This window comes from Dendrobates tinctorius, unplaced genomic scaffold, assembly GCF_039654945.1.
Source record: "Dendrobates tinctorius isolate UK_male_01 unplaced genomic scaffold, ASM3965494v1 ptg000138l, whole genome shotgun sequence".
NCBI classification, from domain to species: Eukaryota; Metazoa; Chordata; class Amphibia; order Anura; family Dendrobatidae; genus Dendrobates; species Dendrobates tinctorius.
In genome coordinates this window covers 15,728,919-15,742,033 of record NW_027361806.1, presented here as the reverse complement: position 1 = coordinate 15,742,033, position 13,115 = coordinate 15,728,919, and the positions used below count along the sequence as shown (strand labels likewise).

General features: G+C 41.5%; 1 protein-coding gene across 2 annotated transcripts; it reads right to left on the bottom strand.

The window, feature by feature from the left end:
• Positions 1–289: 289 nt before the first annotated feature.
• LEPROT (leptin receptor overlapping transcript) lies at positions 290–11,640 on the bottom strand. 2 transcript variants are annotated; one of them, XM_073544701.1, is made up of 4 exons: positions 11,455–11,640; positions 10,658–10,733; positions 7,566–7,752; positions 290–1,582 (listed from the first exon to the last, which is right to left on the bottom strand). In XM_073544701.1, the coding sequence occupies exons 1-4, from the start codon at positions 11,468–11,470 to the stop codon at positions 1,466–1,468; spliced, it is 396 nt and encodes a 131-aa protein (XP_073400802.1). In that variant the 5' UTR covers positions 11,471–11,640; the 3' UTR covers positions 290–1,465. The 2 variants fall into 2 exon arrangements, with proteins under 2 accessions (XP_073400802.1, XP_073400803.1); XM_073544702.1 differs by lacking the exon at positions 11,455–11,640 and adding an exon at positions 10,918–11,132.
• Positions 11,641–13,115: the final 1,475 nt, after the last annotated feature.

The window sequence follows — 13,115 nt, the reverse complement described above, 5'->3', positions numbered from 1 at the left end:
CCCGACAAATCTAACGCAGATGAACTGTGTGAAAAAAATACCCATCAATTTTAAAGACCTGAAGAACAAATTTAACCATTTCCATTCTAAAGGAGAGAAAAAAAAAAAAAAAAAGACTCAGATTCTGGGCAGTGTAATTACAGAATAAAACTCGGCAAGTGGATGGATAAGCGATCTGGTTTCATTCCCAGTAACTGTGGTCAGGGCTTTGAATGTAAATTATACCATGAAGCAAATGTGTAAAATTGGTCGGACACCGTGGAATGTGCGGTTATACAGGACGCAATAATCAGGGCAACGGATGGTTTATTTAAGGCTTATGAGGAAACAGAATGAAACAAAAAACAGCGGTTAGGGGAACTGCGTCCTTAACATGAAGTTTCTAAAATAAAGTTTCTGTGCTGATAAATTTACCAAAATATTTACATGGTCTCAGGAGTCTCTTTTCATGTGCTACATAGACACAAAGTTTATAGTAAAATCCACACTGCCTGCAGCCACCACTAGAGGGAGCCCAATGTCTATATAGAACGCTATGACAAATATTCCTTCAGTGAGCTCCCTCTAGTGGTGGATGACGGCAATGTAAATTGTACAATCGAACACTTTTCTAAGTAAGATATTGGAGCATATATCTACATATCTTTATTGCAGACCAAGTATTACATATAATACACAAGCTGGTTTAAAGATATATTAGGAAGTTAAAATTCTGCAGATTTGCTGATCACTAGTTGGAGGCACTAAACCAAACTTTACTGACAGCTGCAGGGAAAATTATTAGTCCATGACTATTCAGATGAGTGGCTGCCCTTGTAGTAAAATGGACCACCCGAGCTTGTGAGAGATGTCGTCTGGTAGGAAAGGGTGAGCCATAGACCCTCATAGGAAGCATGAACGGATAATTAAAAAACTCAATTAATGGAAAGAAAGACTAGACAAAAAAAAAAAAAATTCTACTTTGCAGAAGACAAAAAAAAAACCTAATGGATGAAACAGTAAAAAGTTATTAAAGTTATATTAAAATCACAAATATTACCAATTATGAATCATTTTAAGCCAAAAGTTATACAAAAAAAGTGTCATCTGATTTTTACATTTTTTTAACCTTTCTGCATAAATTTTTACAAATATGGAAAAGTGCTTCAGTCTCAAAAAAAAAAATAAGAACACATAAAAAGCAGTAGAAATGACACGCTGAATATTCCAAGTCTCAATGTGATATACATTTATAAAAGACAGACAAGAATACACGTGTAAAACACGTACGTCTTTCAGAAAAAAAAAAGTTTTTATCACAATAGGAAAGTTTACAAAACTAACCATATTTGAGAAAAACTGGACGTACGGCCTCCCGCTGCTCCCTCATCATTAGATATATTGGCCATAATCAATATACTAGTGTTGTATATACAGAGGATAAGCATGCGGCTGTCTATACAATATGAGGAGTGGCTGCTGCTGTTCACCACTGCTCCCAGCTAAAGTCATCGCCTCTTCCAAAGACAATGAAAAATCCCAGAATCGTTAGGAAAATCACAGCATTCCCTGCAAGGACCAGGCCGCATGCTCCCCAGAGGATCTGAAAGAAAATACACAACAAGCAATCAAGTAAGAAAATTTTCACACTGAAATATTTGCAGACAAATCACCTATTTCTGCTATTGTCCTCAGACGCCACCTAGTGGCAAACTCTTAGAAACTACTGGAAGTGTTAAACACCTCTTAGGCCCTGTATGTCATAGCCAATTTTTCATTTTTTCCTCCCATTCTTTAAAGTGCCATTACTTTTTTCTTATTTTTTGTCTACAGAGTCATAGGAGGGCTTTTTTTTTTTGCAGGACGACTTGTAGTTTTTAATGGCACTATTCATTTTACCAGGGTGTCCGTGCAAAAAACTACCCATGTGCGCTAGCAAACAGGGTACAAATGAACTGAACACATTAATGAGAATTTCCATGTGTGCATTTCAGATGCTTTTGTTACTATATTGTTTTGTGGACAAGATGCTGTTATAGGCTTTATTTCTTTTACAGACAGACCTTCTGCTAAGAGGTATTCCTATCTCACAACCTGATTATATATAGCTAAATATATACAATCACAGTATGATCGGTTAGGGTCTAACCTCTGGGGTCTCACGGATCCCGAGAGTAAAAGGCCAGACCGCTGATTCAGCCCTGGGCCCTTATAAGCGATGCAGAGAACCACAGCTCAGCGCTGTTCCACTTGTATAGGGCTTTGCTGAAGTTTCCTGTCGAAGGACAGCGTGTTGCTGTGTGGTGGAATAACTGGAGACGCAATGATAAATCAGCGCTACAGCCTTTTCAGTCTCAGAATAAGTGGGAACTTCAGATGTCAGACCCCCACCAATAAGAAAGTAATGGCATATCCCAGCAATATACTATCCCCTTATAGGATGGGATGACAAAACCTCACAGACTAACACTAGTACAGTATGGAATCCGTAAGGATTTTGGAGCTGCAATGGTAAATGAGTCCCTATGGGCAGAGCAGGGCACAGGTTCCCAGCCTTTCCTGCAACATAAAAAGCATATTAAAGCTGTAACTGGGGAGTATCATGGGCACATACGGTTCTAGTTACACGATGGTGGTAAATATTTTCTTAGTTCTCTGCGCACAAACTGTGCAATGAAAGCTTCCAGAAAATCATGTTGCAATTATTCAGTAACTGCCTTGGTGATCGCTTCTCCAATAAAATCTGTTTTTCTATCTGAAAACTTAGCCTAAATCTCACCGCCCCAAGGATTATTTTGACAGATGAGATAATAGCCTGGAAAAAGCTTCTGCAAAGCCTCCCGAGGTCTGTCCTATTAGGTTGTAAATATGAGGGACATGAGCACCATCAGGTGGCATTTCTCAAAATCGCACCGTGGTCAGCAAATATATTCACCCTGGTTCAGCGGCTATGTCAGCAGTCCGTGGCCGCAGGGCAGGAACCTTGCAGACTGCCTCCCTGGAGTCTCTTCTGATCTGTTAACTTCAATATATAAACTTGGCACACACAAGTGGATTCCAATGCAAAAGGTGATTTAATAAAGTACAGTACATACATTAAGACGTTTCGGTCTGTATGACCTTCATCAAAGTACCCTATGTTGTACTGTGAGCTCTTAGAGATTGGGCATAAACAAGGCCAGTAGTAAATGAGGAGGCACCTGGGGCCGTCTCTCGTTAATCAGTGAGCGTTCTGTGTGCCCGAGTCCTATTGAAGATCATGGATTGGGATCCTACTTGTGCACCACGTCTTAGGGTTGTGCCAACGGTTTTGTTCTTCTGATCTGTAGGCCTGGTACAAATGTCATTGCTGCAGCCTGACGCATGCACAATGTTGCATCAGGGCTACTTGTCAGAAAAGGGGTCGAGGATAGCGGCAGGTATGAGGCAGTCTGCAGTGCTCTCGTCCGGTGGCCAATGACTACTGACGTGGCCCCTGGACCAGGGTCCTGTGAATCAGTTCGCTCATCTGTAGATTACAAGTCTGTGATTGCACACAAACGTTTAATCTCTGAATGTCTGGTACACTAAAAATATTCAGAATTGAGAGTCCTCAGTGGTTGATACCTTTTAATGGCTAACTGAAAAGATGGTAACACATTGCAAGCTTTCGAGACTACTCGGGTCTCTTCATCAGGCATTGACTAATACAAAATCTGAAGAGTCACATATTTATACTAAAAGTGACTTTCCTCACTGAAACATAAATGGATTCTTATCTTATCCCACAGAACACAATCCGCTGAACTTAACCATGTCTGTGAGGCACAATGAACAGTAACGGATCCGTTAATAAATGACTTAACGGGACCCTCATGTGTTATCGTCCCTTTCATACAGACTTTATTGTTACGAAAAACAGATCAAGCTGCTTTCCAGACTGAACAAAAAAGTTATGCAGAACTGCAAGTGCAGCTCTGGAGTATAATACAGGATGTAACTCAGGATCAGTAATGTAATGTATGTACACAGTGACTGCACCAGCAGAATAGTGAGTGCAGCTCTGGGGTATAATACAGGATGTAACTCAGGATCAGTAATGTAATGTATGTACACAGTGACTGCACCAGCAGAATAGTGAGTGCAGCTCTGGAATATAATGCAGGATGTAACTCAGGATCAGTAATGTAATGTATGTACACAGTGACTGCACCAGCAGAATAATGAGTGCAGCTCTGGGGTATAATACAGGATGTAACTCAGGATCAGTAATGTAATGTTTGTACATAGTGACTGCACCAGCAGAATAGTGAGTGCAGCTCTGGGGTATAATACAGGATGTAACTCGGGATCAGTAATGTAATGTATGTACGCAGTGACTGCACCAGCAGAATAGTGAGTGCAGCTCTGGGGTATAATACAGGATGTAACTCAGGATCAGTAATTTAATGGATGTACACAGTGACTGCTCCAGCAGAATAGTGAGTGCAGCTCTGGGGTATAATACAGGATGTAACTCGGGATCAGTAATGTAATGTATGTACACAGTGACTGTACCAGCAGAATAGTAAGTGCAGCTCTGGAATATAATGCAGGATGTAACTCAGGATCAGTAATGTAATGTGCAGGTGCTTCTCACAAAATTAGAATATCATCAAAAAGTTAATTTATTTCAGTTCGACAATACAGAAAGTGAAACTCATTATATACAGTGATTACAAACAGAGTGATCTATTTCAAGTGTTTATTTCTGTTAATGTTGATGATTATGGCTTACAGCCAATGAAAACCCAAAAGTCATTATCTCGGTAAATTAGAATACTTTACAACACCAGCTTGAAAAATGATTTTAAAAATCCAAAATGTTGGCCTACGGAAATGTATGTTCAGTAAATGCACTCAATACTTGGTCGAGGCTCCTTTTGCATCAGTTACTGCATCAATGCGGCGTGGCATGGAGGCGATCAGCCTGTGGCACTGCTGAGGTGTTATAGAAGCCCAGGTTGACTTGATCGCAGCCTTCAGCTCATCTGCATTGTGGAGTCTGGTGTCATCTTCTTCTTGACAATACCCCATGGATTCTTTATGGTTTTAAAGGGAACCTGTTACCCCCTCCATTTGCATTTTTAAGTAAAAGAGCCACCTTGTGCAGCACTAATGCTGCATTCTGTCAAGGTGGCTCTTTTACTTAGCGTCCCTTCCACCGCAGAAATAATCGTTTTTAAAATTGTTCAAAAATACCTGAATTTTGACAGGGGGGCAGGTCTTTCCCCCTCTGACAGACGCCTCTCATCCATCAGTCATTTCTTTCTTCAGTGTTTGGCGCCGCCTCCTCAGTGTTCTTTTGAAATGCTGGCGCCTGCGCTGTACTATAGTTTCGTGGGCATGCGCAATTAGCGCTGCCCGACGTCTCAGATCACATCCCGGTCTCCATATCGCGTGGCCAGAGATCCCGCCCCGCAGTCGCTTATGATTTATTCACACTGTGGGGCTGGGAATCTTGGGCATGCGCAGTAGTTCTCTGCGGCTCTCATTCCCAAGATTCCCAGCCCCGCAGTGTGAAATCATAAAGAAGAAAGAAATGACTGATGGATGCGAGGCGTCTGTCAGAGGGGGAAAGACCTACCCCCCCCCCCCCCCGGTCAAAAATCAGGTATTTTTGAACAATTTTAAAAACGATTATTTCTGCGGTGGAAGGGACGCTAAGTAAAAGAGCCACCTTGACAGAATGCAGCATTAGTGCTGCACAAGGTGGCTCTTTTACTTAAAAATGCCAGGGAGGGGGTGACAGGTTCCCTTTAAGTTCAGATAGCGGTAATAACAGTATTTAAGGAGTGCATAGCGGTAATAACGGTCTTTAAGGAGTGCCAGCCGTGCGCAGTTTGGGGCACAATGCAGCTCCAGCCGGGTACCTCTGGAGAGGAGGGTAAATGCGATGCTAGGTATTAACCTGGTCAGAAGGAGCGCAGAGAAGGGAGAGGTGGGTTTAAAATCTTCTTTTTATTGCATAATCCACAACGCTTTTTGACAGGATTATCTGTTTTCAGCAGGTGGCAGTCTGAGGAAGACAGATGATCCTGTCAAAAAGTGTTGTGGATTATGCAATAAAAAGAAGATTTTAAACCCACCTCCCCCTTCTCTGCACTCCTTCTGACCGGATTAATACCTAGCATCGCAGGTTCCCTTTAAGGTCAGGCGAGCTTGCTGGCCAAGCAAGCACAGTGATACTGTTGCTTATAAACCAGGTATTGGTACTTTTGGCAGTGTGGACAGGTGCCAAGTCCTGCTGGAGAATGACATTTCCATTACCAAAAAGCTTGTCGGCAGAGTCATGCATGAAGTGCTCTAAAATTTCCGAGCAGACGGCTGCGCTGACATTGGTCTTGATAAAATACAGTGGACTTACACCAGCAGATGACATGGCTCCCCAAACCATCACTGATTGTAGACACTTCACACTAGACCTTAGAAATCAAGGTCCCAGAGTCTGGAGGAAGAGTGGAGAGGTCACAATCCAAGCTGCTGGAGGTCTAGTGTGAAGTTTCCACAATCAGTGATAGTTTGGGGAGCCATGTCATCTGCTGATGTAGGTCCACTGTGTTTTATCAAGACCAAAGTCAGCGCCGCCGTCTACCAGGATATTTTAGAGCACTTCATGCTTCCCGTTGCCGACAAACTTTTTGGAGAAGGCAATTTAATTCTCCAGCAGGACGAAACAACAGTATCACTGTGCTTGATTGGCCAGCAAACTCCCCTGACCTTAACCCCATAGAGAATCTTTGAAGCATTGTCAAGAGGAAGATGAGAGACACCAGACCCAACAATGCAGATGAACTGAAGGCTGCTATCAAAGCAACCTGAGCTTCCATAACACCTCAGCAGTGCCACAGACTGATCACCTCCATGCCACGCCGCATTGATGCCAAAGGAGCCCCGACCAAATACTGAGTGCATTTGCTGAATATACATTTCAGTAGGCCAACATTTCAGATTTTAAAATTATTTTTCAAGTCAGTGTTATACAGTATTCTAATTTACTGAGATAATGACTTTTGGGTTTTCATTGGCTGTAAGCCATAATCATCAACATTAACAGAAATAAACACGTGAAATAGATCACTGTGTGTAATGAGTCTGACTCTATACAATATACGAGTTTTACCTTTTCTATTGAAGAACTGAAATAAACAAACTTTTTGATGATATTCTATCTTTGTGAGAAGCACCTGTATGCACACAGTGACTGCATCAGGAGAATAGCGAGTTCAGCTCTGGAGTACAATATAGGATAACTCATGTAGATTATTTATATGGTTAAATTGTAAAATATTGCTTAAAGTTAAACACATTAACTGTTTTTACATTCAATACATATATAAAAGGAGCTGCTCCTAAAAAATATGATCTAAAAGTTTAGTGAGAGTAATTATTTCAGCTGCTGCAATTCCACATAATACAGAAAACATGAGACACTGTTTTCACATACCAACTCATTATCTTTTCAAATGAATGGGACTTACAAAAATCCAAACTTCCAATGGTCAAGATTTTTTACTGACATATTACTTTGAGGTTAACCTCTTCCATGGGAATCATACATTACGTACCACATGCATCCTGGCAAGAACAATGGGAAGGCCAAATGCAGAGACCACAATCCCAGTAGTGAAAAAGTACGCCAATTCTCGGCAGGCACTGCTCGCTGCATCGCTGTCATCACTGACTCTTGTGGCAATAAAATGTGGAATGGGGCTAATAACGTAAAATATTAAAACAAAGAGGGGCCAATAGGTTCTGAAAAAAAGAAGAGAGAATTTAGGTAACAGAAAGGACTTTCCTGAAGAACAGGGGAAACTAGGGACAAAAACAGCTGGTGGCACTAAGGCTGTGTGCACACGCTGCGGATTTTGCTGCGGTTCCGCAGCGGTTTTGGCCGATGCGGACCCGCAGCAGTTTCTGCTGCGGTGTACAGTACCATGATTCCCTATGGGAATCAAAAACCGCAATGCAGACGGTGCGAAATTTTCCGCGCGGATTATCTGCGGTTTTCAATCCGCAGAAAGAATTGACATGTCAATTCTTTCTGCGGATTCTCCTGCGGTTTGCCATCTCCTCCATTGAGGAGATGAAAAACCGCAGAGCAATCCGCAGGTAAAACCGCAGGTATTTTGACCTGCGGTTTCACCTGCGGATTTTACAAAATTCGCGCGGATGAATCCGCACCTAATCCACAGCGTGTGCACACAGCCTTAAAGGGCTGTGACATAAGCAACTGATCATCAGGAAGGTTAAAGGTGTGTTCCACTTTTAAACTTTCACAGCCCAAAAGCTAAATATTTTTAGAAATAGAAAAATCAGTCTTGCATACCGTCTCCTGCGCCAGAGCTACTAATAGGTGGTCAATGTTTACATGGTTGCAGCGGTGAAGTGACATCAACTGCATGTGACCACTGCAGCCAATCACTGGGCTCGGCTGTACACTAATATAGACAGCACAGGACCCGCTGTAGACAGTGACTGGCTGCCGTAGTCACGTTCTGTCGATGGGAAGTCATCGCTCCACCTTGTGAACAAAGACCATCAAGAAGAAGAAGCAGTTTCCAAATTTAGAGAAATTGAAAAGTAAAAAAAATATAAAAACGCTTTTCCGCCATTGTTTTTCTGCTTTTATGACGTTCATTGTGCAGTAAAAATTATCTAGCAATAGGATTCACCAGGTCAGTGCAATTATGGTGATACCAAACTTATATATATTTTTTTTTTATTTAACACCTTCACGCTGCAGCCCTTTTTTGGTTTTTGCATTTGTTTCTTGGTCCCCTTCTTCCCCAGAACTTTTATATTTTTCTGTCAATATGGCCATATGAGGGCTTGTTTTTTGCGGGATGAATTGTAATTTTGAACGACACCATTGGTTTTACCATATTGTGTACTCAAAAACAGGAAAAAAAAATCCAATTGTGGTAAAATTGCAAAAAAAAGTGCAATTCTACAACGGTTTTTTGGATTTTTTTTTACTATGTTCTCCAAATGCTAAAAATTACCTGCCATTATGATTCTCCAGGTCATTAGGAGTTCATAGTGCTGAGGTGACGTTTTTAATGATACCATTTTGATGCAGAGACGATCTTTTGATTGCCTGTTATTGCATTTTAATGCAATGTCGCGGCGACCAAAGAAAAGTAATTCTGGGGTTTTGACTTTTTTTTTTTATCACTATGACGTTTAGCGATCAGGTTAATCCTTTTCTTTAATTGATAGATGGGCCGATTCTCAATGCGGCGATACCCAATATGTGTAGGTTTGATTTTTTTATTGTTTTATTTTGAATGGGGCGAAAGGGGGGTGGATTTGAACTTTTATATTTTTTTTTTTTTACTTTTGGCATGCTTCAATAGTCTCCATGGGAGATTAGAATTTAGCTCTGGTCTATACAGGCGATGATCAGATCACCTCTATAAAGCAGAATTGCTGACTTGCTATGAGCGCCGACCACTGGGAGGAGCTCACAGCAATCCGGAAGTGACAACCCACCAGTGACCCACATCGTGTGATGGGGGGGGGGGGGGGGGGGGTGTCATCGGTGGGTGGATTTCCAGACCGATGGCCGGAAGCACGCGTTAAATGCCGCGGTCAGATATATCCTTATTGCAATCTTTGGCAGAGCTGTGGCAACCTAAATCCGCAATTCTAGCATTTTTAATTCTTTTTCTCCTTAAGGCATTTACCAATTGAGTTAATTGCATATTTTGATAGATTGTACTTCACAGACACAGCAATACCACATATGCTTTTTTTTTTTTTTATTTTTATTTCTTCACTCTTAATGGGGGAAAATGGTGGTGTGATTTGAATTTTTAAAAACATTTTTTTCATCACTTTATTTTTTTTAGTCCGCTCAGGGTACACGCACACGATCAGGAACTGGCAGCACTTTGGAAGCAGCGCATGTCCACTGCCTCCAAAGTGCTGCCGGCTATTAAACGCAGGTGAATTCGCATATATACGTTCGTTGAACCGTACGGATTCACCACATCCAATACATTGTACGGGTGACATTTATCTTGCAGAGACGCATGTGTCTGCGAGATAAATAGACATGCTGCGGTCTGGAGAGACACGTCGCATGTCCATCTCCGCAGGTGATCCGCGGACGCCTCTGGACGCATAGTGGAGATAGAATTTCTTGAAATCCTATCCACTATGCTGTAACATCTGGACACTGCAGATTGGACACTGGGCAAGTACACAGCATTTACTGACCCGAATCTGATCGTCTGTGTGCATGTACTATATACCGCAACACATGGTATTTCAGTAGTAAAAAAAAAAAAAATCACAGTCTCCCAAGAACACCAGAAAGAGGCTGTTCTTCACAGGAGCATTCTTATGGCAGGTACAGGGGCCTTCAGTAGGAGCCAAGCTGCAATATTAACCCCACATCAACCCATGGATCACGTTGTGTGGGTGAGTGTAAAAGTACCCCCCCCCCCTGAGTGCTTGACAGCAGCACTTCAGGAGTTACAAGCGATGGACTGAGTTTAGCTCCACTCACTGCTGCTGGAGACAGACAGATGGTTTGATGCAGGCTCAAGAATCACACACACAGAACACCGACAAGGAAGGGGGTATAGTTTAAAATTGTATATTCCCTTTAACAATTTATACGCCAACCACAAATACATAACAGGATCCTTACTTGTAAGTCTCTAAGGCACATCCCAGCATGAGAAAGGTTAAACCAATGGCTCCACTAAATGATAAGGCGACAAGTGCTAAAAAACACAAAACAAAAATATGAAAAAAAGTAATAACCACAATTATCACTTACAGGTGTAATGCAGAGTAGATCTGTCGCCCAGAAAGCTTTATAAATAAAGTTTAATGAAGCAATAATTTATTAACAATTTATACGGTATCTGATTCGACCGAGGCTAATGAGCACGTGGGGGCACTTACTTATTTCATCCTGAGCGCCAGTTGTATAATATGGGGCCAGAATGAACTAGATGACGCACGTGACGCAAGGCCGAGCTCAGGCGTCAATTCACACCTTCTATGTGCTCAGGTTTAGGAAGATAACAAATGAAATTCACTTGCAAAAGAAATCAGGGATACAAGAGGAAGCAGGAGTGGCACGGCAGCCGTTTACGGGAGCCACCCGAGCTCAGCTTAGCGCCTTTAAAAACAAAAAAATAAAATAAAAACACATTATGCATCGTTATAAAAAATGCAATTAAAAGCGATCACGATGGTGTACGAAGCCCAGAATGATACCAATAAAAAAAAATACAAAAGTTCTGGCTCTTGTAAGAAAGGGAGGAAAGAAAGAAAAAAAGAAAGTGCACAGTCATGAAGGGGTTAAGTCAATTGTTACACTAGAATTGCAGCAGTTGTTTCATTTACGGCCAGTATTAGATCGACCTCGTTATACTTTATACACAGGACTGAATTTCGTGAGCCTTGTTGCATAGTATATATGGAGTCCGGCCATACCTTTTATCCCCGCCATGTTGGCGCACGGCTATCTTTGGTACAGTGTTTACACCGCAGCTTCCTGACTGCCAGCCACTGAGAGGAAACCGGAAGCGCTGACAGGAAAGCTGCACGCTGCACTGTGATTGGTCACATTCACCCGTCAGTCATGTAACGTAATTCCTGATTGGCCGCGCAGATCTCCCGCCTTCCTTCTTTGTAGTTTTACAGTTGCTGTGAAAACATAAGCGAGAGAGGGCAGATTACCAGAGAAAGAACGCTCTGATTGGCGAAGAGGAACGCGTCAGGAAGAGTATGGCGATTTTTGATTGGAGGATAGGAGTGGCTTGATAAAGACGTGCGTTTCTATTGGACGTTCTTCTTTTTCTTCATGGAGACTTCTCTGTGTGACGTCGAGCAGTCAGCTGCTTGGTGGGGACTCTCCAGTTCCCTCAGCCATGTTTTTTCTTTCTGTGACCTCTTGGCTGTAGATTTGTCATTTTTCATTTGTAAGTATTTTACAGCAAAAAAAAAAAAAAAAAAAGAAAATAATAAAAACTGCACCTGTTATTTTTGTACATTTTTTATTTTGTAAATGTATGGTAAGAATGTGGTGGCAATGCGATTCTCCAGGTCGGTACGATTATGGCGATAAAAAAATTATAGGTTTCTTTTATCCAAAACAATTCAGAAGTTTGTAAAAAAAAAAAACTGGTTTGTGTCGTTATTTTCCGTGACTTCTGACATTTTCTTTTTCCATGGATGGAGCTATAGATGGTTTCGATACCAATTTTGGCTACATACGAAGTATCGATCGCTTTTCATTGCATTTTTTAGGCTGTGTTCCCACGTTCAGGATTTTCACGGTTTTTTTTAGCGTTTTTTTCCCCTGCAAAAACGCTTAAAAAACGCATACATTAAGCATCCCATTATTAAAATGCATTCCGCAATTTTTGTGCCCTTGATGCGTTTTTTCCGCAAAAAAAAAAAAAAAACGCAGCCTGTTCATTAATTTTGCAGAAAATCTGTGGATTTGCCACTATGTTCATTGAATTAGGATGCTCCGGAAAACCCCCCGAAAAATCCGCACAAAAAAAAATGCGCAACAAATGCGTATTTCCTGGGAAAGAGTCCGGTTTTCCTCAGGAAAATTCTGCTTACGTGGGCACATAGCCTTAGAGAAGTGTGAGTGAAAAACAAAACAATTCTGACGGTTCAATTTTTTTTTCTCTTTACTGAATGGGTTAATTAATTTTAGATTTTGATAGTCTGGACTTTTACGGACGCGACATAATAAATATGTTTAAATATATATATATATATATACACTCACTGGCCACTTTATTAGGTACACCTGTCCAACTGTGTGTTAAGACTTAATTTCTAATCAGCCAATCACATGGCGGCAACTCAGTGCATTTAGGCATGTAGACATGGTCAAGACAATCTCCTGCAGTTCAAACCGAGCATCAGTATGGGGAAGAAAGGTGATTTGAGTGCCTTTGAACGTGGCATGATTGTTGGTGCCAGAAGGGCTGGTCTGAGAATTTCAGAAACTGCTGATCTACTGGGATTTTCACGCACAACCATCTCTAGGGTTTACAGAGAATGGTCCAAAAAAGAAAAAAAATCCAGTGAGCGGCAGTTCTGTGGCCGGAAATGCCATGTTGATGCCAGAGGTC

What these genes read in the sequence shown, in the direction of transcription:
- LEPROT (XM_073544701.1), bottom strand. An exon ending in TGTGCCTTAGAGACTTACAA is followed by an intron (nt 7,753 to 10,657) that starts GTAAGGATCCTG and finishes TCTTTTTTTCAG; the next exon opens with AACCTATTGGCCCCTCTTTG. An exon ending in TTCTTGCCAGGATGCATGTG is followed by an intron (nt 1,583 to 7,565) that starts GTACGTAATGTA and finishes ATTTTCTTTCAG; the next exon opens with ATCCTCTGGGGAGCATGCGG.